Source organism: Catharus ustulatus, chromosome 33 (assembly GCF_009819885.2).
Source record: "Catharus ustulatus isolate bCatUst1 chromosome 33, bCatUst1.pri.v2, whole genome shotgun sequence".
NCBI lineage: Eukaryota > Metazoa > Chordata > Aves > Passeriformes > Turdidae > Catharus > Catharus ustulatus.
This window is the reverse complement of record NC_046253.1, coordinates 403,727-427,816: the sequence shown is the minus strand read 5'-3', so window position 1 is coordinate 427,816 and position 24,090 is coordinate 403,727. Positions and strand designations below refer to the sequence as shown.

General features: G+C 52.7%; 2 protein-coding genes across 5 annotated transcripts in view; both read right to left on the bottom strand.

Annotated features, from left to right (window-relative positions):
- ILF3 (interleukin enhancer binding factor 3) overlaps positions 1-2,666 on the bottom strand; it is a 38,467-nt gene extending 35,801 nt beyond the window's left edge. For 3 of the 4 annotated variants that reach the window (XM_033083777.1, XM_033083780.1, XM_033083779.1), the window contains exon 1: positions 2,411-2,445. The gene's annotated coding sequence lies outside the window, so the exon portion shown is untranslated. Of the gene's footprint in view, positions 1-2,410; positions 2,446-2,638 lie in introns of those variants that run through there. The other variant, XM_033083778.1, reaches the window with a different exon arrangement.
- A 4,523-nt stretch (positions 2,667-7,189) lies between these two features.
- The window catches only part of SLC44A2 (solute carrier family 44 member 2), a 22,956-nt gene continuing 6,055 nt past the window's right edge, over positions 7,190-24,090 (bottom strand). Inside the window, 24 exon segments of the mRNA XM_033083677.1 lie at positions 7,190-7,746; positions 8,117-8,201; positions 8,556-8,609; positions 8,611-8,645; positions 8,741-8,811; positions 8,881-8,954; positions 10,005-10,108; positions 11,247-11,341; positions 11,419-11,647; positions 11,650-11,680; positions 13,391-13,475; positions 14,151-14,246; positions 14,916-15,012; positions 15,519-15,647; positions 17,587-17,622; positions 17,625-17,698; positions 17,809-17,892; positions 19,863-19,971; positions 19,974-19,985; positions 20,095-20,155; positions 20,241-20,357; positions 21,822-21,906; positions 22,931-23,015; positions 23,625-23,698. Coding sequence (XP_032939568.1) covers positions 7,625-7,746; positions 8,117-8,201; positions 8,556-8,609; positions 8,611-8,645; positions 8,741-8,811; positions 8,881-8,954; positions 10,005-10,108; positions 11,247-11,341; positions 11,419-11,647; positions 11,650-11,680; positions 13,391-13,475; positions 14,151-14,246; positions 14,916-15,012; positions 15,519-15,647; positions 17,587-17,622; positions 17,625-17,698; positions 17,809-17,892; positions 19,863-19,971; positions 19,974-19,985; positions 20,095-20,155; positions 20,241-20,357; positions 21,822-21,906; positions 22,931-23,015; positions 23,625-23,698 — 2,044 coding nt within the window. The 3' untranslated portion in view covers positions 7,190-7,624.

The following is a 24,090-nucleotide window of genomic DNA, read 5'->3' as shown; positions in this document are numbered from 1 at the left end:
TTGCTCCCCTTCATTCCCAACAGGTTTTTCCCATAAAATTATTTTTCCAAAGCACATAGAGCTCCCCTCTCCACACTGGAGCACAGAGCTTTATTCCCTTTCATTCCCAACAGATTTTTCCCCCAAAATGATTTTTCCAAAGCACATAGAGCTCCCCTCTCCACACTGGAGCACAGAACTTTATCATTTCCAACAGGTTTTCCCCCAAAATGACTTTTCCAAAGTAGACAGAATTCCCCTCTCCACACTGGAGCACTGAGCTTTATTCCCTTTCATTCCCAACAGGTTTTCCCCCAAATGACTTTTCCAAAGCACACAGAATTCCCCTCTCCACACTGGAGCACAGAACTTTATCATTTCCAACAGGTTTTTTCCCATAAAATTATTTTTCCAAAGCAGACAGAGCTCCCCTCTCCACACTGGAGCACAGAGTTTTATCCCTTTCATTCCCAACAGGTTTTCCATAAAATGATTTTTCCAAAGCACACAGAACTCCCCTCTGCACACTGGAGCACTGAGCTTTATTCCCTTTCATTCCCAACAGATTTTTCCCCCAAAATGAGTTTTCCAAAGCACACAGAACTCCCCTCTCCACAGTGGGACAATTAATAAATAAATTAATTAATTAAAGGAGGGAAGAGCCCTCTTCCCCCTGCACCCCAAATCCATGGCACAGCCCCAAAGCCACCCCAGCCCAGAATTTCTTCCCTGGGTTTGCCAGGAGCAAACAGCTCCAAACTCCTGGAATTCAACAGATTCAGCCCAAGAAACACCAAATTCCTGCTTTTTGTTCCATCCCATAGGGATGGGAAGGATCAGCACCTGCTCCAGCCTGTCATTAACTCAATAAAATTAATTAATTCAAATCCTGATTTCCCCTGAGCGGTAACTGCAAGGAAAAACTCTCCTGGAAAAGCCTGAGGAGGAGGAAGATCATCCCTGTGAGGATGAGGAAGATCACAATGCTCTTCCTCCACTTCCTCCTGCCACCAAACCTGCAAATCCCCCCTGGTCATTCCAGCCCAGAGCTCCACTTTGAGGCATTTTCCCTCCTTTCCATGCATTTCCCACTGGAATCTCACATTTTCAGGATAAAAACCAGCAAAACTCATTCCCTCAAGCTGCTCTACAGTACACACAATTCCCTCTGATTCCAACCCTGCCAGTTCATTCACAGCATGACTTAACAGCGCCATAAATCTGGATTTAATTGTAATTAAACCCCTGACCGGCGCCGGCTGAGCGGGGAGAATCATTCCCAAGGAGCCACATGGCATCTCCTGCTCCAGCCCCGTTATTTTCCTTAAAATCTCCTCAATTTCTTCCAAACCGGGTAAGGAAAGGGTTGAAATCCCACCCTGCCATTCTATTATCCCTCTTTTGGGATTTTTGGAGGGAGAAATCTGGGAGCTGACGCTGCAGCACCACCAGATTTGTGTCTTTTTGTGCAGAAAAAAATTGAGATTGGGTTTAAAGCAGAAGCTCAGTCCTGACACGGTCCTTATTAGGACAAAGCTCTGAATTTTCACCTGGTTCCAGCAGGAATTCAGCGAACTTCCCCGCGCTCCTGTCGGGCCTCCCAAGGGAAGGAGGGACTCTCCCAAAGGCGTTTTTGGGAGGACGGAGGGAAAAACAACCATGGGATATAAAAGGATGGAATTTCGGCCCTAAACGTGAAGCCACGCTTGGGTTTCGAGGTTTTAAGGGAGAATTGGTGGATTTTTCTGTGTTTTAACAGATGAGGAGCCAGGACAGCACAGGGAGAAATGCGGGAAGATCGGGGGGTGCGGATTCCAGTGGAAATCCCGGAGAAAAGGGGGTAACAAAAGGAAGGGAATGATGGATTTGGGTTCCTCTAAACCCTCCAGAATCCGAGCGGACACGGATAACGGGAAATTTGAGGGAGTAAGGAGGGAGGCCGGGAAAAAACCGAGCAGAGGGAGAGCGGGATCGTGGTGCTGAGCAGGGAGAAGGGCTAAAATCCCCCCCAAAAAATAGGATTATCTCGCTGAGGAGGGGAAAAGGCGCTTCAAGCCCCTCATAGGGGGAAGATCGCACATCGCCCATGATGCCCCCCCAAACATCACACCCAGGGATCAGGGAAGGACTCCAGCCCCGCTCGGAGCCCCCATCCCCGTCCCCACAGCGGGGGAAAGCGAGGAGGGGGCGTGAGGGTGAGGAGGGGGCGTGAGGGTGAGGAGGGGGCGCGGGGGCCGCCGGGCGCTGCCGCCATTTGCAAACGCGGCGCGAACAAAGCGGCGCCGGCCCGAACCGAGGGGAGCAAGAGGCAGCCCCGAGCTGTATCCGCGTTCCTCCGGTACCGGCTCGATCCCCCCCGGCCCTGCGGGCAATCCTGAGGGGGATCCATGAGGGGACCCGGCCGCCCCCCCCCCACCGTCCCCTCACTCACCGCCGCCATTTTGTCTGCACACAATGGGCAGGGCGGGAGGGAGGGGAACACGGGGGGGGGCCGGGTCACCGCGTCCCGCCGCCAACCCCCCCCCTCCACGCCTCAGCACCCCCCACCTCACACCGGCTCCTCCCGCCCCGGCACCGCCCCGCCCGGCCCGGCCCGGCTCGGCCCGGCTGGCTCGGCGTGGCTTCCCCCACAACCGCGCGGCGTGGACATGGCTCCTACCGGGAGGTTGCCGGCGGTGCCTCGCTGGGGCGGCCCGGCCCGGCCCGGCCGGCGGGGCCCGGGAAGGGCCGGAGCGGGGCCGGAGCGGCCGCGGCGGGGCCGGAGCGGGGGCCGGAGCGGGGGCCGGAGCGGCGGCGCCGGGACTGCGGCGGGGGCGGGGCCGCCGCCGGCGGGGGGCGCGCGCGCGCCGGGGGAGGCGGGGCCTAGGGGAGCGCGGAGGGCGCGGGCCAATGGGAGGGCGCGGAGGGAGAGTGACGGACAGCGGGGAGAGCGAATCGCAGAGGGTGGAGGGAGGGTGATGGACAGGAGGCGGGGAGAAGAGGAGGACGGGCCTGGTGGCGGGGATAAGCGGCGTGGGGGCGGGCGCGGACCAATGGGGTGGGCTGGGAGGAGGTGATTGACAAGGGGTAGAACCAATGGGGGAGGGTGGTGCGGAGGGGGCGGGCTCGAGAGCGGTGGCGGGAACGGGCCGGGGGGGGCGCGGGCTGAGGGGAGCCCGTGAGGGGAGCCCGTGAGGGGAGCGATGGCCGGAGAGGATCCATGAGGGGACGCGTCCGAAAGAGCCCCCGCAGCACCCGAGCCCCGCCGGGATTCCACCGCCAACATCCTTCTCTGACAAGGAATGAAAAGGTTTGACCTCAGAGTGCCTTTTCTGGAGGGGTTTGGTGTGAAAATCGCCTTTACACGAGGGCAGCAACCTCAAAATCACCTTTTTGGAGGGTGTCGCCCTCAAAACCGCCTCTTTTTGAGGGGGTTTGTCCTCAAAACCACCTTTTCTGAAGGGGTTTTGACCTCAAAATGCAAATTTTTCATTGGCTTGACCTCAGAAACATTGAATTTTTGAGGGGAACAACCTCAGAGATGCACTTTTGGAGGCATTTAACCACAAAAACACCTTCTGCTTTTGCTGACCGGGAAAACCACATTAAACAGGTGAGCACTTTGCTCCTTAAATCCCCTTTGCCCAGATTCATCCAAAACTCCCCCAAAAATCAGTGACACCCCCTGAAATGGATTTTTTGGGGTAATCCCAGGGAAAAATCAAACAGAACCAGGTCCAAACAGGCACTTTTTTATTGTTGGTCACGAGCTGACGGCACCCGCGGAGAACCCGGAGCTCCACAGAACCATTAATGCCTCAAAACACACAAAAAATGAGAATTTTCCCGGTAAAACACCAGCTCCGGCGGGTTTTAGCTTTTTTTTTTTGTTAATTATTTGGGGTTGTTCTCTTTGCTCGCGGGACAATCTGGTTTGTAGGGATAGAAGCCACATTTCTAGGCAGGGAAAAAAGCGCCGTTATTTCTAAATTCTGTATTTAATGCCTTGAACACGGAGCTCTGCCTTTGAAGAAGGAACCCAGTCTTGGAGTGAAGCTTTTCCAGACCCCAATTTCCCTCACTCTGAGTTTTCACAAAAAAAAAAAAATCTAATTTACAGGAATATTCCCTCACTGCTCCCCATCCCAGTCAACTTTCACCCCCTAAAAAGCTTCTTTGGAATAAAAAATCCTTAATTCTACTCAAATCCTGTGGCTGGGAGGCAGCCGAGCCTGCCCGGCTTCCCCATACACATTTTCCCAAATTTCTTCCCTCTTTCACCATTTTTCCTTCCAGCCTTCCAAATTCCTGCTGGGTTTTGTTTTTTGCCTTTTAAGCAAATAAACCCACACCCAAAGGGTCAGGATTTAGGAGGAAAACAGCTGAAAATCGAGGAGTGAGAGGGAATTCTGAGCAGAAATAAAACCAAAACCACCCTGAAACCTGCACAGGGAGGAGGAAATCTGAATAATCCAGACCCAGCATCAGGAACACGTGCTGGAATTATTCCCTGAATTATTCCCACTTATCTCAATCTGGGAGGATTTGCCTCTTTTTAGCTTCATTTGACATTTTCTGTAACAATTTTAGCTTTTTTTTTTTTTTTTTACCTTTCCCTTCATTTTTTCTATCTTTCCCTTCACTTTTCTATTCCTTCATTATTTTTTTTTAGGCTTCAATTTTCCCTTCCACTCCTCTGCCCACTGATCAGCTGCACTGAAAAACGAGGTGGGGGGAAAAGGAAAATTAGGGATAAATTTTTTTCTTTTTTTTTTTTTTTGAATTAGAGAAATTACAGAATTTGATTCCAGCTACGGAAGCTCTGCCTGGTAGTGCCAAAAGAAACCAAAACCCCCAAAAAAATCACTGGGAAAGCTCCAAAAAAAACCATAACTGAAAACATCCTGGAAAAGCAAAATATACAAAAGCCCCCAAAGCACTGGATAATTTCACAGAAACATCCCCTGGATGAAACAAAACCTAAAAGGGACAGGGAAATGGGGATAAAAAGCAGCCAAAGGGATCAATTCAAATTCTCTGAGCCAGGGGAGGGGGCAGGTGGGACCCCCAACTTTGGGGAATTGTTTTTAATTGAAAAAGGATTTAAAGAAAAGCTTTTTTTAATAATTGAGCCCTCCAAAAAAGCCCAGCTGCACAGGGTCTGAGGGTTAATTCTGTTACATTTTAGCTGAGTTAATTATATTTTAGAGTTAATTAACCCCTTTCCAGCTCAGAAAACAAATCCCTTTCTCTCCTCCTGGCGGGAGGTTTGGCTGCTAAAATCACCTGGAATGAACCCAAAACCCCCCCAGGCCCCCTCCCCAAGCTCTGTCCCAAAACAGGTGAAGAACTGGGGAAGGTTTTGCCCTGAACTGACAGATTTTGGGGACAAAATGCAGATTTTTTATGAATCTGTGGAGCTGCAGCTCCTCAAGAGGTGCAAGAACCGGGCAGAGCCTCGAGCCCCAAATTCTGCTCGTGATCCTGGTTCCCCTCCACCTTCAGCACTGATTAGCTTATTCCTACAAAATTAATTAATTAGGGCCCAGAACAGGGCTGTCAGTGTCAACAAAGGGCAGCAAGGGATGGGAAATGATTCCAGCAGGAATAAACACCCTTAATTCAGAGTTTGGGGGGCACCACAATGAGAACACCCCGCGAGGAGCTGCCTGAACCTCCCGGCTCCGCGCCCAAACCCCGAGGAAAGGCCGAGCTCAGAAGGTAAGACTGGGATCAAGCACAGTTTTGGAGTGGCTGACCCCCAGGAATGAGGAGGGGGTCACACCCAAGGGTGGCACTGGCACAGAGCCCTGCGGTGACAAACCCAGAGCGAAGATTTAAGGCCGAGTCGTCGACAAGTCCGCGTTTCACCGACCCCTCCGGCCGCGAGGGAGGAGGAGCGGGTGGTCCAAGGTCCGCGCGCGCGGCATGGGCGCCCTAGGCCTCGGGCTGCCCTTTGTTGGATTTCCTGAGCAGCTTCCTCAGGTTCTGAGACATGAAGTACGGCTTCTCCGCCGAGCCGTCGTTGCGCTCCAGGTCCTCCACTGCAACGAGAAAGCCCCGGCGCCGCGGCGGGGGGCAGGCACGGGGTTGGTGTGAGGGAGGCTCCTGAGATTCCCCAGATTGAGAAAAGTCTCTGGGGTCAGCATGGAATCGTTTTCTGCCTCAGACACGGCAAAACCCGCGGGGATCGAGAGGAAATTCGGTGTTTGGAATTTTGGGTGTTTGGAAATTTGGGTGTTTGGAATTTCGGGTGTTGGAATTTGGGTGTTTGGAATTTCGTGTTTGGAATTTCGGTGTTTGGGAATTCAGTGTTTGGAATTTGGGTGTTTGGAATTTTGAGTGTTTGGAATTTGGGTGTTTGGAAATTGGGTGTTGGAAAATTTGGGTGTTTGGAATTCGAGTGTTTGAAATTTGGGTGTTTGGAATTTCGGGTGTTTGGAATTTTGAGTGTTTGGAATTCGGGTGTTTGGAATTTGGGTGTTTGGAATTCGGGTGTTTGGAATTTGTGTTTGGAATTTCGGGTGTTTGGAATTTGGTGTTTGGAAATTTGGGTGTTTGGAATTTTGGGTGTTTGGAATTCGGTGTTTGGAATTTGGTGTTTGGAATTTGGGTGTTTGGAATTTGGGTGTTTGGAATTCGGGTGTTTGGAATTTCGAGTGTTTGGAATTCGGGTGTTTGGAATTCGTGTGTTTGGAATTCGGGTGTTTGGAATTTTGGGTGTTTGGAATTTCGGGTGTTTGGAATTTGGTGTTTGGAATTTCGGGTGTTTGGAATTCGGTGTTTGGAATTATTCGCGTGTTTTTGAAAAATTTGGGTGTTTTGTTTCTCAGGGGATAAAGCTGGACAGAGCCAAGGGCAGGAGGGACCCCTGGGCTCTTCCCAGCCATTCCCCTCATTCCTGACACGGCCATGGAAAAACAAACACCCCAGAAGCAAACAAAGCCGCAAAGCCCAGGGCTGGCAATGCCCAGGGGGTGTTTGGAGAAGGATTTGGATCCTGCTGGGATGGGAATGGGAGCGTCCACACCACGGCCGTGTCCTGGGAGGCTCTGGCTGAGCCACAAGAGCTGTTTTGTTAAATCTTCATCATTTCTGGGCTGTTTGGAGGAGAGATCCCAACCCTCCCAACTCTCTGAGTCCTGATGGCCACCGGTGACGGCTCCTGCCCCGACGGCTGGGACGGGGGACAGGGACAAGCTGGGCTAAAGCAGCAAAGTGAAGCCAAAACTCTGCAAAACTCGCCTGGAATCCTTCAAAACGTTGTGGTTTGCATAGAGACAGAGTGAGGAAACTGCAAGGAAAGGGCTGAGGAAAGGACAAGGAAAGTTTGGCTGCTCCTGTCCGAAGCAGACACAGAGGCAACACCCAGAGATCAGTTTGGGGTGGCAGAACCCACTGAGGCCATCCCACAAAGCCCCTCCAGGCCACAGGAGCAAAGAATCTCTGCTCCAAACCGCGACGCTCTCCAGGCGCCGCGCGCCTCGCCGGGACCCCCCGACCGACTCCAGCCGGGCTCTCTCGATGCAGCGCACGCGGATTTTGGGGCAGCAAGGCGGATCAGACAGCACCAGAGCGCCGAGGGTCAGCACCCACCACCCTCGAAGGATTTCCAGGGGCCGCCGGAGTCGCGGCCGGGCTCCGCGGGCCCGCCCGGCGCCGCGCCCTAGCCTTGGCTATCGGCGCTTTTGGAAGGCTCGAGGTGGCCCTTGAGCAGGATCTCGCTGAGCTCGGGGGACATGTAGTAAGGCCTCTCCGGAGATCCATCGTTTCTCTCCAGATCTTCACCTTTTGTTTGCAGCCCCCCGAGAGAAGCGGCCGTGAAGGGGAAGAGCGAAAAGCGGCGGAGGAGAGAGACAGGGCGGAGGTGGAGGATGGAGAATGTGCGGTCAGAGATACGGGAGGGGTGGAAAAGAAGGAGAAAAAGGGAAATTGAGGTTAGTTGTGGTTAATTCCACCGAGCCCAAAGCACCAAAACAGAGGGAGAGATGCAGGAGCGCACGGACAGGAGCGGGTCTCTGCTGGAGCAGCAGGTGAGGAGTCAGAAGAGGAAAAAGCAGGAGCGAAGCACACGGAGGGACCCCAGATTGGGAACAAAGCCTCAAACTGGACACTGTGGGGTGTGGGAGGAGGGAATCTCCCAGATTCTGGTACTCACAGAAGCAAAGGAACAAGGTGTCCACGCACATGCCGTACACGCTGAAGAAGCCGTGGGCGATGAGGTAGGAGCCCACGATCACCGTCTGCAAGGGAGCAACGCGCTGACGCCGCGACCAGCACAGAGCTGGAGCTCCAGCAGCAGCAGCAGGAGGAGGAAACGCTGAATCCCACATTCCCCAGGGGAAGGAGGAGAAGTGAACAGGGCAGGACTGTTCGGGGCGGCAGAGTGGGGACAAAAGGCCTCAGGCACCGCTGGAGGGAGGCCAAAGCGGGCAGCGCAGGGCGGGCGCGGCGCCAGCAGCGACCGACAAAGGGCTCATTGCAGCAGAGACCACAAAACGCTCCAACAAAGGAGCCCTTGAGGCACTGGCCGTGGGGAGGGGCTGCTGTGGGGGATTTCTCCTAAAATCACCCCGAAATGAGAGGGCACAGCTCACCAGAATCGGCACCCAGTAATAATTCAGCGACGGCGCCGTGTCCTCCACCAGCTTTTATCCGGTGGGTGAAGAAGAAGAAGGCGAGGATTCCTGCGAGAGGAAGGGATGGATAAGGGTGGGCGAGGTGGGAAACCTCGGAAAGGAGCAGCTGCACCCAGGAGAAACTTCCAGAAGGCCGCGCTTACCCACGCTTCCCACGATGAGGAGCTTCCCGAGGAAGAAGAGGAAATCTGTGACTTTATCCAGCACGGCCACCCTGCAGAAAGGACAGGATGAGCAGCCTGCACAGGGACACGTGGCAGAGGTGGCTCCTGCAGGATCTCACCTGATGATGTTCCTCATCAGCAGGAAGAACGCGTTCCGGGCCGAGGTGCAGAAGTTGGTGCCGTAGATGGCGATCTGGGGCAGAGGGGAGAGAAACGGGGCTGTGCAAAGCCACCCTGGAGAGGGATCTCACCCACCCACTGCTGGGTCAGAGCTGAACATCCCCACCCACACAGGGACCCACCAAATCCAGTGGATGTGGCTGAGGTCAAAGTTTCCTTTCCTTTCCTTTCCTTTCCTTTCCTTTCCTTTCCTTTCCTTTCTCTTTCCTTCTTTCCTTTCCTTTCCCTTTCCTTCTTTCCTTTCCTTTCCCTTTCCTCCTTTCCTTTCCCTTTCCTCCTTTCCTTTCCTTTCCCTTTCCTTCTTTCTTTCCTTTCCTTTCCCTTTCCTCCTTTCCTTTCCCTTTCCCTTTCCTTCTTTCTTTCCTTTTCCTTTCCTTTCCCTTTCCTCCTTTCCTTTCCTCCTTTCCTTTCCCTTTCCTTTCCCTTTCCTTTCCTTTCTCTTTCCTCCTTTCCTTTCCTTTCCCTTTCCTCCTTTCCTTTCCCTTTCCTTTCCCTTTCCTTTCCTTTCTCTTTCCTCCTTTCCTTTCCTTTCCCTTTCCTTTCTCTTTCCTCCTTTCCTTTCCCTTTCCTTCTTTCCTTTCCCTTTCCTCCTTTCCTTTCCCTTTCCTTTCCCTTCTCTTTACTCCTTTCCCTTTCCTTTCCTTTCTCTTTCCTCCTTTCCTTTCCTTTCCCTTTCCTCCTTTCCTTTCCCTTTCCTCCTTTCCTTTTCCTTTCCTTTCCCTTTCCTTTCCCTTTCCTTCTTTCCTTTCCCTTTCCTCCTTTCCTTTCCCTTTCCTTTCTCTTTCCTCCTTTCCTTTCCCTTTCCTTTCTCTTTCTTCCTTTCCTTTCCTTTCCCTTTCCTCCTTTCCTTTCCCTTTCCTCCTTTCCTTTCCCTTTCCTTTCCTTTCCTTTCCTTTCCTTTCCTTTCCTTTCCTTTCCTTTCCTTTCCTTTCCTTTCCTTTCCTTTCCTTTTCCTTTTCCTTTTCCTTTCCTTCCAAAGCTCCGCGTTCCCAATTCCCAGAAAAAGCCCCGAGCTGCCCCACGGCACCCCCAGCCCTCCCAGGCTGCTTTGGGCGACTCTCACCATGATGTAGGCGTTCCTGTTGAGGAACTTGATGAATTTTTCCAGGCACCAGAAGCAGCACTTGAGGCAGCTCAGCAGGAATTTGGCAAACTTGTTCTCGGCGGCTGGAGGGCGCAGGGAGAGGGTCAGCACCCAGAGGGGCTGGATCTTCCAGCAGCCACTCTCAGGTCACTGCTGTGACTTTGTTGTCACAATTCCCCACCCAAGTCCTGCTCTCAGCCCACTGAGTGCTCTTCCAACGCCCCCACCCGCTGCTGACATTTCCCAATTGTAGGGCACAGAATTCCCTGGCACGGATTTTGGCTCCTGCCCCAGGAAAACACTGGCCAGAATGGTTTGGGGTGGACAGGGCCTTGCAGCTATCCCATCCCACTCCCATTCCCATCCCAACTTCACTCACATCCCCATTCCCATCCCACTCCCACTCACATCCCATCCCAAACCCCACTCACACCCCATCCCAACCCCATCCCACTCACATCCCATCCCAAACCCCATCCCATCACTCCCACTCACATCCCACTCCAACCCCACTCCCATCCCATCCCCATCCCAACCCCACTCCCATCTCCATCCCAACCCCATTCCCATCCCAACCCCACTCCCATCTCCATTCCCACTCCCATCCCATCCCCATCCCAACCCCATTCCCATCCCATCCCCATCCCAACCCCACTCACAACCCCATTCCCATCCAACCCCATTCCCACTCCCCATCCCACTCCCAACCCCATTCCCATCTCCATCCAATCCCATCCCATCTCCATCCCACTCCCCATTCCCATCCCAACCCCATCTCACTCCCACTCCCATCCCACTCCCCATTCCATCCCAACCCCATCCCCATCACAACCCCACTCACAACCCCATTCCCATCCCATTCCCATCCCAACCCCATTCCCATCCCCATCCCATCCCAACCCCATTCCCATCCCCATACCATCCCTATCCCCATCCCACTCACATCCCCATCCCACTCCCATCCCAACCCATCCCAACCCCACTCCCATCTCCATCCCAACCCCATCCCATCCCAACCCCACTCCCATGCCCATCCCAACCCCATTCCCATCTCCATCCCATCCCCATCCCAACCCCATTCCCATCCCACTCCCACTCACATCCCATCCAACCCCACTCCCATCTCCATCCCAACCCCATTCCCATCCCCATCCCAACCCCACTCCCCATCCCATTCCCATCCCAACCCACTCCCATCTCCATCCCATCCCCACCCCGTACCCTTGAGCCGGTGATCCAGGTACTCCAGGATGACCCTGATCACCTGCACGATGGCCAGCACCAGCGAGCCGAAGGCCAGCGAGCCCGTGTGGTACCTGGGGACGGAGCAGCCCCGTTAGAAAGGCCCCGAGCCCCGCAGCCGCCGCGCTCCCGCGGGGACGGACGGACGCACCGCAGCGCGCGGCCGAAGGCCGAGAAGAGCGGGAAGGCCGGCATGTCGTCCGGCTTCTTGAAGGCCCAGTAGTAGGAGGCGAAGGCGCCGGCCAGCGTCACCTGGCCCAGGGCGATGACGAAGTTGGCCAGCCAGAAGAACATGAAGACGTTGAAGAACTGCAGCACGATGAGGTATTTGTGGTAGGCGGTCTCGCCGCCGTAGAAGGCGAACAGGCACTGCGCGTCCGGCACTGCTTGGTGACGTTGCTGGTGTTGAAGGTCTGCGGGGGACACGGGGCAGGACCGGTCAGGGGTGAGGCTGGGGTGTCAGCTCTGAGTTCTGGGTTCTGATAGGGCCTGTGAGAGGTTCTGGTTCTGACAGGACCTGTGAGAGGTTCTGATTCTGACAGGACCTGTGAGTGGGTCTGATTGATTCTGACAGGACCTGTGAGAGGTTCTGATTCTGACAGGACCTCAGAGGTTCTAGTTCTGACAGGTTCTGGATTCTGACAGGACCTGTGACAGGTTCTGATTCTGACAGGACCTGTGAGAGGTTCTGAGTTCTGAGTTTCTGATTCTGACAGGGCCTGTGAGAGGTTCTGAGTTCTGACAGGACCTGTGAGTGGGTCTCATTGATTCTGACAGGACCTGTGACAGGTTCTGATTCTGATTCTGACAGGACCTGTGAGAGGTTCTGAGTTCTGCCAGGACCTTGGAGAGGTTCTGAGTTCTGACAGGTTCTGATTCTGACAGGGCCTGTGAGAGGTTCTGATTCTGACAGGACCTGTGAGAGGTTCTGAGTTCTGAGTTTCTGATTCTGACAGGACCTCTGAGGTTCTGAGTTCTGACAGGTTCTGATTCTGACAGGACTGTGAGAGGTTCTGATTCTGACAGGACCTCGGAGAGGTTCTGAGTTCTGACAGGACCTGTGAGTGGGTCTCATTGATTCTGACAGGACCTGTGAGAGGTTCTGATTCTGACAGGACCTCTGAGGTTCTGAGTTCTGACAGGTTCTGATTCTGACAGGACCTGTGAGCAATTCTGAGTTCTGATAGGACCTGTGAGAGGTTCTGATTCTGACAGGATCTCTGAGGTTCTGAGTTCTGACAGGACCTGTGACAGGTTCTGATTCTGATAGGACCTGTGAGCGATTCTGATTCTGACAGGACCTGTGAGCGATTCTGAGTTCTGACAGGACCTCAGAGAGATTCTGAGTTCTGATTCTGACAGGACCTGTGAGAGGTTCTGAGGTTCTAATTCTGACAGGACTCTGAGCGGTTCTGATTCTAACAGGTTCTGAGGTCTGAGTTCTGACAGGTTCTGAGTTCTGACAGGACCTGTGAGAGATTCTGATTGATTCTGACAGGACCTGTGAGTAGTTCTGAGGTTCTGATTCTGACAGAATCTCTGAGCAGTTCTGAGTTCTGGGTTTCTCAGTTCTGACAGGACCTGTGAGAGATTCTGATTCTGATAGGACCTGTGAGTGGTGTTCTGAGATTCTGATTCTGACAGGTTCTGATTCTGACAGGACCTTTGAGAGGTTCTAATTGATTCTGACAGGACCTGTGACAGGTTCTGGGTTCTGACAGGACCTCAGAGAGGTTCTGAATTCTGATTCTGACAGGACCTGTGAGAGATTCTGAGTTTCTAATTCTGACAGGACTTCTGAGCAGTTCTGAGTTTCTCAGTTCTGACAGGACCTGTGAGAGGTTCTGAGTTCTGAGGTTCTGATTCTGACAGGCTCTGATTCTAACAGACCTGTGACAGGTTCTGAGATCTGAGGTTCTGATTCTGACAGGACCTGTGAGCAGCTCTGAGTTCTGAGGTTCTGATTCTGACAGGCTCTGATTCTAACAGGACCTGTGACAGGTTTTGAGATCTGAGGTTCTGATTCTGACAGGACCTGTGAGCAGCTCTGAGTTCTGATCCTGACAGGACCTGTGAGAGTTCTGATTGATTCTGACAGGACCTGTGAGCAGCTCTGAGCTCACCTCGGGCTTGCAGGTGTGCCCGGAGAAGGGACACGCGGACTCGTTGAACACCTTGTACACGGCCTCGTTGGAGGTGGACAGGAAGCTGCAGCTCCGTCAAGGAAAGGTTTAAACACAAAGCTGAGCCTGAACCCAAAGCTGAGCCTAAACCCAAGGCTGAGTCTGAACCCAAAGCCGAGCCTGAACCAAAGTTCAGCTTGAACCCAAAGCCGAGCCTGAATCCAAAGCTGAACCTCAACCCAAAGCTGAGTCTGAACCCAACGCTGAGCGTGAACCCAAAGCTGAGCCTGAATCCAAAGCTGAGCCTGAACCCAAAGTTCAGCTTGAACCCAAAGTTCAGCTTGAACCCAAAGCTGAGCCTGAACCCAAAGCTGAGCCTGAACCCAAAGCTGAGCCTGAACCCAAAGTTCAGCTTGAACCCAAAGCTGAGCCTGAACCCAAAGTTCAGCTTGAACCCAAAGCTGAACCTCAACCTAAAGCCGAGCCTGAACCCAATGCTGAGCGTGAACACAAATCCGAGCCTGAACCCAAGCCGAGCCTGAACCCAAAGTTCAGCTTGAACCCAAAGCTGAGCCTGAACCCAAAGCTGAGCCTGAACCCAAAGCTGAGCCTGCTCCACTCTGCCCAAGCTCCTGCTGCTGCTCCTCCAGGGCTGTGTTTTGGGTTAAACTCAGAGATTTTGGGTGTCTGTGCCTGGGGGGAACTGGAATGAGGGGAAGAGGAAGAGGAAGAGGAAGGGGAAGGGGAAGAGGAAGGATACACAGCAGTGCTGGCCCAGTAGGCGATGCAGAGGCACAGCAGGAAGAAGGTGCACAGGGGGAACAGCAGCGACGACATGACGTGACCGACGGCCCTGCGAGGAGACAGTTAAACCTGGCTTAAACCCGGCTTAAACCATGTAAAACCACAGTTAAACCTTGGTAAAACCCCGGTTAAACATGGGTTAAACCCTGGTACAACTGCAGCTAAACCCTGGTAAAACCCCAGTTAAACCCAGATTAAATCCTGGTAAAACCCCAGTTAAACCTGGGCTAAACCTGGGTTAAACCCTGGTAAAATCCCGGTTAAACCCTGGTAAAACCCCAGTTAAGCCCTGGTAAAATCCCAGTTAAACCCAGGTTAACTCCTGGTAAAACCTCATTTAAATGCAGGTTAAACCCTGGTAAAATCCCGGTTAAACCTGGGTTAAATCCTGGTAAAACCTCAGTTAAACCTGGTTAAACCCCGGTAAAACCTCAGTTAAACCCAGGTTAAATCCTGGTAAAACCCCAGTTAAAGCCAGGTTAAATCCTGATAAAACCTCAGTTAAATCCAGGTTAAACCCTGGTAAAACCCAGTTAAATCCAGGTTAAACCCTGGTAAAACTGCAGTTAAACCCCGGTAAAACCCAAGTTAAACCCTGGTAAAACCCAAGTTAAACCCCAGCCAAACCCCAGTCAAACCCCAGTATCACCCCATTTAAACCCAGTATAACCCCATTTAAACCCAGCCTAGCCCCAGTTAGGCCCAGCCTAGCCCCAGACCTGCTGGCTCCTTGATGAGCGCGATGGCGATGAGGATCCTCTTGCGCAGGAAGATGAGCAGCAGGACGATGAGCAGCTCCAGCACGCACAGGATGATCACTGGGAGGGAGGGAGCCCAGGGCAAGGTCAGGGCCACCTGCACCTGCTCAAGGCCACCCTAAAACCCAGCCTAAAGCCCACACCCCTTCCTAAATCCCATCTTAAACGCCATCCTAAATCCCACACCCCATCCTAAATCCCACACCCCATCTTAAATTCCATCCTAAATCCTAAACCCCATCCTAAATCCCAGCCTGTAGCCCAGCCTAAACCCTAAATCCCATGCTAAACCCTAAATCCCATCCTAAACTCCATCCTAAACCCTAAAGCCCAGCCTAAAGCCCAGCCTAAAGCCGCTCACTGAAGGCCAGCCAGGTCTGCCGCAGGTGCAGGTAGATGCGCAGGTCGGTCTGGAAGCCCAGCCTAAATCCCACCCTAAATCCCAGCCTAAACCCTAAATCCCAGCCTAAATCCCATTCTAAACCCTAAATCCCACCCTAAATCCCAGCCTAAACCCTAAATCCCACCCTAAAGCCCACCCTAAAGCCCAGCCTAAAGGCGCTCACTGAAGGCCAGCCAGGTCTGCCGCAGGTGCAGGTAGACGCGCAGGTCGGTCTGGAAGCCCAGCTCGCTCAGGGACACGTCTGATCCCGCCTCTCCTTCAGCTGGCGTACTCCTGTAGCAGTGGAAGATTCCTGGGGGGAAAAACGCCAAAATTGGGGCTGGCCTAGGCCAGGGGGGAGTTCTGAAGTGAGGATTGAACTGGGGGAAAAGGGAAAGGGGAAAAGGAAATGGGGGAAAAAGGGAATGGGGAAAAAAGGGATAGGAAAAAAAAGGAAGAGGAAAAAAAAAGGAAGAGGAAAAAAAAAGGAAGAGGAAAAAAAAAGGAAGAGGAAAAAAAAAGGAAGAGGAAAAAAAAAGGAACAAGGAAAAAAAAGGAACAAGGAAAAAAGGAACAAGGAAAAAGGAACAAGGAAAAAAGGAACAAGGAAAAAAGGAACAAGGAAAAAAGGAACAAGGAAAAAAGGAACAGGGGAAAAAAGAATGGGGGAAAAAGAATGGGGGAAAAAAGAATGGGGGAAATGGGGATGGGGAAAAAAGGAACAGGAAAAAAAGGAATGGGAAAAAAGAATGGGGAAAAAGAAATTGGGAAAAAAGGGATGAGGAAAACAGGAACAGGAAAAAGGAAGAGGGAAAAAAGGAAGAGAAAAAAAGGAAGAGGAAAAAAGGAAGAGGAAAAAAAGGAAGAGGAAAAAAAGGAAGAGGAAAAAAAGGAAGAGGAAAAAAAGGAAGAGGGAAAAAAAGGAAGAGGGAAAAAAAGGGATGAGGAAATGAGGAAAAAAGGGAATGGGAAAAAAAGGAATAGGGGAAAAAGGGAATGGGGGAAAAGGAACAGGGAAAAAAGGAAGAAGGAAAAAAGGGAATGGGGAAAAAAGGAACAGGGGGAAAAGGGATGGGAAAAAAAAGAATGGGAGAAAAAAAGAACAGGGGAAAAAGAATGGAGGAAATGGAGAAAAAAGGGATGGGGAAAACAGGAACAGGGAAAAAGGAAGAGGGAAAAAAGGAAGAGGAAAAAAAGGAAGAGGAAAAAAAGGAAGAGGAAAAAAGGAAGAGGAAAAAAGGAAGAGGAAAAAAAGGAAGAGGAAAAAAAGGAAGAGGGAAAAAAAGGAAGAGGGAAAAAAAGGAAGAGGAAAAAAAGAAACAGGGAAAAAAAGAAACAGGGAAAAAAAGAAACAGGGAAAAAAAGAAACAGGGAAAAAAAGGAACAGGGAAAAAAAGGAACAGGGAAAAAAAGGAACAGGAAAAAAAGGAACAGGAAAAAAAGGGATGGGGGAAAAGAAATGGGAAAAAAGGAACAGGAAAAAAAGGAACAGGAAGAAAAAAGGAACAGGAAAAAAAGGGATGGGGGGAAAAGAAATGGGAAAAAAGGAACAGGAAAAAAAGGAACAGGAAGAAAAAAGGAACGGAAAAAAAGGAACAGGGGAAAAAAGGAACAGGAAAAAAAGGAACAGAGAAAAAAGGAACAGAGAAAAAAAGGAACAGGAAAAAAGGAACAGGGGAAAAAAGGAACAGGAAAAAAAGGAACAGAGAAAAAAGGAACAGGAAAAAAGGAACAGGGGGAAAAAGGAACGGGGAAAAAGGGATGGGGGGAAAAGAAACAGGGAAAAAGGAGAGGAAAAAAGGGATGGGGGAAAAGGGATGGGGAAAAAAGGGATGGGGGAAAAAAGGAACTGGGAAAAGGAACAGGGGAAAAAAGGAACGGGAAAAAAGGAACAAAGGAATGAGGAAAAGGAACAGGGAAAAAAAGGAACAGAGAAAAAAAGGAACAGAGAAAAAAAGGAACAGAGAAAAAAAGGAACAGAGAAAAAAAGGAACAGAGAAAAAAAGGAACAGAGAAAAAAAAAGAACAGGAAAAAAGGGAACGGGGAAAAAAGGAACGGGGAAAAAAGAAACAGGAAAAAAAGAACAGGAAAAAAAGGAACAGAGAAAAAAAGGAACAGAGAAAAAAAAGGAACAAAGAAAAAAGGAACAGGAAAAAAAGGAACAGAGAGAAAAAGGAACAGAGAAAAAAAGGAACAGAGAAAAAAAGGAACAGGAAAAAAGGCCCTGGCAGACTCTCCCAGCCCCTCTCACCGTATCCCAGCACCAGGATGACCATGACAATCATCACCACACCATGACCCCGGCCAGGAAGCGCAGCAGCACGATGAAGATGAGGCTGGCCAGCATGGCGATGACGAGGCCTCTGCGGGAGGAAGGCAAAGAGCATCACCCTGCACCCAAAAATTGTGTCACCCACCCCAGCACCCAAAAACCGCGGTGGGATTGGGGAAATGTGGAGAACCCCGTGCTCACATGATGATCCAGTACCAGGACACCGTGTAATCCTCGAAGATCTTCATGGCCAGCTGCCGGGCCTCCAGCACCACGTTGGCTTGTCTGGGCGGGAATGGGAAATGTCAAAATGGACAGGGACCCCAAAATACCAAAACTGAGAGAATTCAATGTTTCTAAAAATTCTGTGTCTGCTTTGAGCCCTCTGCTCCATTCCCAGCACAGGAATACCAAAACTGAGAGAATCAACATTTCTAAAAATTCCACGTGTGCTTTGAGCCCTCTGCTCCACTCCCAGCACAGGAACCCCAAAACTGAGAGAATTCAATGTTTCTGCACGGCAAATTCTGTGTCTGCTTTGAGCCCTGCGCTCCATTCCCAGGACAGGAACCGCAAAACTGAGAGAATTCAACATTTCTAAAAATTCTGTGTGTGCTTTGAGCCCTCTGCTCCATTCCCAGCACAGGAACCCCAAAACTGAGAGAATTCAACATTTCTAAAAATTCTGTGTGTGCTTTGAGCCCTCTGCTCCATTCCCAGCACAGGAACCCCAAAACTGAGAGAATTCAACATTTCTAAAAATTCTGTGTCTGTTTTGAGCTCTCCGCTCCAGTCCCAGCACAGCAACCCCAAAACTGAGAGAATTCAACGTTTCTGCATGGCAAATTCTGTGTCTGCTTTGAGTCCTGTGCTCCAGTCCCAGCACAGGAACCCAAAACCCAGAGAATTCAACGTTTCTGCACGGCAAATTTCACGTGTGCTTTGAGCCCTGCGCTCCATTCTCATCATGGCAGCGTTTTCCACACCCCAAATGGGAGAGGCAGCGCTAATGAACGCTAATGAAGCAGCTCCTAACGAGGCTCTTTAGCCCAAGGCTCTTTAACCCGAGGCCCATTAGCCCAAGGCTCTTTAGCCCAAGGCTCATTAGTCTTGTAGCCCAAAGCTCATTAGCCCAAAGCTCGTTAGCCCAAGGCTCATTAGCCCAAAGTTCATTAGCCCAAAGCTCGTTAGTCTTGTAGCCCAAGGTCTGTTTGCCCAAAGCTCATTAGCCCAAGGCTCGTTAGCCCGAAGTTCTTTAACCTGAGGCTCGTTAGCCCAAGGCTCATTAGCCCAAGGCTCGTTAGCCTTGTAACCCAAAGTTCATTAGGCCAAAGTTCATTAGCCCAAAGCTCATTAGCCCAAAACTCGTTAGCCCAAGGCCCATTAGCCCAAGGCTCATTAGCCCAAGGCTCGTTAGCCCAAAGTTCGTTAGCCCAAGGCCTGTTAACCCAAGGCTCATTAACCCAAAGCTCATTAGCCCAAGGCTCATTAGCCCAAAGCTCGTTAGCCCAATGCTCGTTAGCCTTGTAGCCCAAAGTTCATTAACCCAAAGTTCATTAACCCAAGCCTCGTTAGCCCAAAGCTCGTTAGCTCAAAGCTCATTAGCCTGAAGCCCATTAGCCCAAGGCTCATTAGCCCAAGGCTCATTGGCCCAAAGCTCGTTAGCCCAAGGCTCATTAGCCCGAGGCTCATTAGCCCGAGGCTCGTTAGCCTGAGGCTCGTTAGCCTGAGGCTCGTTAGCCTTGTGGCCCAAAGTTCATTAGCCCAAAGTTCATTAGCCCAAAGCTCACTAGCCTTGTAACCCAAGGCCTGTTAGCCCAAGGCTTGTTAACCCAAGGCTCGTTAGCCCAAAGCTCTTTAACCTGAGGCTCGTTAGCCCAAGGCCCATTAGCCCAAAGCTCATTAGCCCAACGCTCGTTAGCCCAAGGCCCATTAGCCCAAGGCTCGTTAGCCTTGTAGCCCAAGGCTCTTTAGCCCAAAGCTCATTAGCCCAAAGCCTGTTAACCCAAAGCTCGTTAACCCAAGGCCCATTAGCCCAAAGCTCGTTAACCCAAAGCTCATTAACCCAATCCTCATTAACCCAAAGCTTGTTAACCCAAGGCCCATTAACCCAAAGCTCGTTAACCCAAAGCTCGTTAACCCAAAGCTCGTTAGCCCAATCCTCATTAACCCAAAGCTCATTAACCCAAAGCTCATTAGCCCAATCCTCATTAACCCAATCCTCATTAGCCCAACCCTCATTAGCCCAGACTCACTTGGCCCCCTCCAGCAGCTCGGTGACGTTGCGCCGCCGCCCGCTGCCGTCGTCGTAGGTGGTCTCGTTGCCCACCATGATGACGCCCTGCTTGGCGTGGATGGCCGGAGGCATCTCCGTGCCACTGGTGACACAGGAGGGACAACTCAGCTGGGACAAAACCCAGACAGAACCCCAAAAAAAACCCAAAAAAAAACCCCAAAAAACCCCAAAGAGCCGTTAATGGAACGTACGCGGCGTGCTGGGAATGAGCATGGCCGGACACTCCTTGTCCCTCAGCACCTCCAGGACGCCCTGTGGGGACAAGAGCTGGACATGAGCAGGGCAGGGACAGCCCTGGGGACAGCCCTGGGGACAGCAGATCCCACCCTGAACGCACCTTGAGGGGGTTTTTGAACTCGGGGGTGCAGAAGTTGCGGTAATAATCGAGCGAGGCGGGGTTGGTCTGCGCCGTGCGGAACGTCAGGTAACGGTCCGGGCACTTGGAGACGCAGATCTGGGGGGGGGGACACGGGCAGGGGGTGCTGAATGCCAGGGGGGGGGCTGCAGGGACTCTGGAGGGGGCTGAATTCCAGAGGAGGGGGCTGCAGGGGGTGCTGAGTTCCAGGGGAGGGGGCTGCACGGGGATTCAGGAGTTCCAATTCCAGGGGAGGGGGCTGCAGGGGGCTGGGGAGTGCTGAATTCCAGGGGAGGGGTCCCCAGGGGGATTCAGGAGTTCCAATTCCAGGGGAGGGGCTGCAGGGGGATTCAGGAGTTCCAATTCCAGGGGAGGGGCTGCAGGGGGACTGGGGAGTTCAGAATTCCAGGGGAGGGGGCTGCAGGGATCTCCAGGGGGATTGGGGAATTCTGAATTCCAGGGGAGGGGGCTGCAGACCCGGATTTTGGGGAATTTGGGAATTCCCATCCCAGGGGAGGGGCTGCAGGGGATTCAGGAGTTCCAATTCCAGGGGAGGGGGCTGCAGCAATCCCAAGGTGAATTCAAGAATTCCCATCCCAGGGGAGGGGTCTCCAGGGTCAGATTTTGAGAATTTGGGAATTCCCATCCCAGGGAGGGTCTCCAGACCCAGATTTTGGGGTGATTCAGGAAGGGGAGGGGTCTCCAGGCCCGGATTTGGGGATTTGGGAATTCCCACCTGCGTGGTCAGGCACTGGAATTTGGGGGGAAATTCAGGAAGGGGAGGGGGCTGCAGGCCTGGATTTTGGGGGATTTGGGAATTCCCATTACAGGGGAGGGGTCCCCAGGCCCGGATTTTGGGGAATTCAGGAAGGGGAGGGGTCTCCAGGCCCGGATTTTGGGAATTTGGGAATTCCCATCCCAGGGGAGGGGTCTCCAGGCCCGGATTTGGGGAATTTGGAAATTCCAAACCCAGGGGAGGGGTCTCCAGACCCGGATTTGGGGTGGTTCAGAAAGGGGAGGGGTCTCCAGGCTCAGATTTTGGGAATTTGGGAATTCCCACCGGCGTGGTCAGGCACTGGAATTTGGGGGAATTCAGGAATCCAAACCCAGGGGAGGGGTCTCCAGGCCTGGATTTTGGGGTGATTCAGAAAGGGGAGGGGTCTCCAGACCCGGATTTTGGGAATTTGGGAATTCCCATCCCAGGGCAGGGGTCTCCAGGCCCGGATTTTGGGGGGATTCAGGAGGGGAAGGGGCTCCAGACCCGGATTTTGGGGTAATTCAGGAAGGGGAGGGGTCTCCAGACCCGGATTTTGGGGAATTTGGGAATTCCAAACCCAGGGGAGGGGGCTCCAGAGCCGGATTTTGGGGGATTCAGGAAGGGGAGGGGTCTCCAGACCCAGATTTTGGGAATTCAGGAATCCCCACCTGCGTGGTCGGGCACTGGAATTTGGGGGGAAATTCAGGAAGGGGAGGGGTCTCCAGGCCCGGATTTTGGGGGGATTCAGAAAGGGGAGGGGTCTCCAGTCCCAGATTTGGGGGATTTTGGGATTTTGGGATCCCCACCTGCGTGGTCGGGCACTGGAACTCCAGCAGCACCAGCGGGCTGGCGCACTTGACGATGTCGAAATAAAACAGGAAGGGTTTGTTCCTGCAGGGAAATCCCAAATTGGGGGGATTTGGGGTTGGGGATTTGGGGATTTGGGATTTGGGGGATATAGGATCGGGGATTGGGGGATTTGGGAGTTGGGGTTGGGTTTGGGGGATTTGGGGATTTGGGGATTTTGGGATTTGGGAGATTTGGGGATTTAGGAATTTTGGGGATTTGGGATTGGGGATGTGGGATTTGGGGGATCTGGGGATTTGGGATTTGGGAATTTTGGGGTTTGGGGATTTAGGGGATTTGGGGATTGGGGATTTGGGGATTGGGGATTTGGGATTTAGGGAATTGGGGATTTAGGGGATTTGAGGGATTTGGGCATTTTGGCGATTTGGGGAATTTGGGAAATTTGGGAAATTTGGGGTTTGGGGAATTTGGGAATTTGGGATGTGGGGATTTTAGGATTTGGGATTTGGGGACTTAGGAATTTGGGATTTGGGGGATCTGGGGATTTGGGATTTGGGGGATTTGGGGATTTGGGATTTAGGAATTTTGGGGTTTTGGGCAATTTGGGATTTGGGGGGTTTGAGGATTTGAGGATTTTGGGGATTTGGAGAATTTGGGAATTGGGGATTTGGGAGATTTGGGGATTTTGGGATTTAGGGGATTTGGGATTTAGGGAGTTTTGGGATTTGGAGATTTGGGAATTTGGGATTTGGGGGATTTGGGATTTAGGGAATTTGGGGATTTGGGATTTAGGGGATTTGGGGGATTTGAGGAATTTGAGATTTGGGGATATGGGAGATTTGGGGATTTAGGAATTTTGGGGATTTGGGGATTTTGGGGGATTTGGGAGATTTGGGGATTTGGGATTTGGAGATTTGGGAAATTTGGGATTTGGGGATTTGTGATTTAGGAATTTTGGGTATTGGGGATTTAGGGAATTAGGGAATTTGGAATTTGGGGATTTGGAATTTAGGAATTTTAGGATTTGGGGATTTTGGGGTTTGGGGATTTGGGATTTTAGGATTTGGGGTTTTGGGGATTTAGGAATTTTGGGATTTGGGGCACTCACTGGTTGGGGGTGCCCTGCTGGCCGCAGAACTGCCCCCGGCTGTCCGTGGGGTGAATCACCTTCCGGGGGTCACCGTGCGTCCAGGCTGGGGGCACAGCGGGGTCACCCCGGCCCCGAGACCCCAGACCCAAAGGGACCCCCCAGGGATCCCCCTAGAGACCCCTCCCCAGCCCCCAGACCCCACAAGGACCCCCCCAGATCCCCCAGGGACCCCTCCCCAGACCCCGCAGGGAACCCCCAGAGACCCCAGACCCCACAGGGACCCCCCCAAAGCCCCCAGACCCTGCAGAGACCCCCTAGACCCCACAGGGACCTCCCTGCAGCCCCCAGAGACCCAGACCCTACAGGGATCCCCCAGAACCCACAAGGACCCCCCCAGACCCTGCAGGGACCCCCCCAGAGCCCCCAGACCCTGCAGGGACCCCAGACCCCATAGGGACACCCCAGACCCCCCAGAGACCCCTCCCCAGCCCCCAGACCCTGCATGGACCCCCAGGGACACCCCTGCAGCCCCCAGACCCCGCAGGGACCCCACAGGGACCCCCCAGACCCTGCAGGGACCCCCTAGAGCCCCCAGACCCCACAGAGACCCCCCCAGAGCCCCCAGACCCTGCAGGGACCCCCTAGAGCCCCCAGACCCCACAGAGACCCCTCCCCAGCCCCCCAGAGCCCCCTCCCCAGCCCCAGCACGCACCCACCACGCCGACCACCACGTAGCCCACGATGGCGAGCAGCAGCAGCACGCAGCACACGATGTCCGTGCAGCCCCTGGGGGGACAGGGGGTTGGGGACCCCGAATCCGGGGGTGGGGGACCCCAAATCTGGGGGGTGGGGACCCCGAATCCGGGGGGGGACCCCAAATCCGGGGGTGGGGACCCCAAATCTGGGGGGGGGACCCCAAATCTGGGGGTCTGTGGTTGGGGATTTGGGGTTGGGGACCCTAAATCTGTGGGTCTGGGGATCTGGATTTGGGGATTGGACTTGGGGACCCTAAATTTGAGGACCCTGGATTTGGAGGATCCTAAATTTGAGGATCTGGATTTTGGGGTTCTGGATTTGGGGACACTAAATTTGGGGAATTCTAAATTTGGGGACCATGGATTTAGGGACCTTAATTTGGGGACCTGAATTTGGTCACCCTGGATTTGGGGACCCTCAAT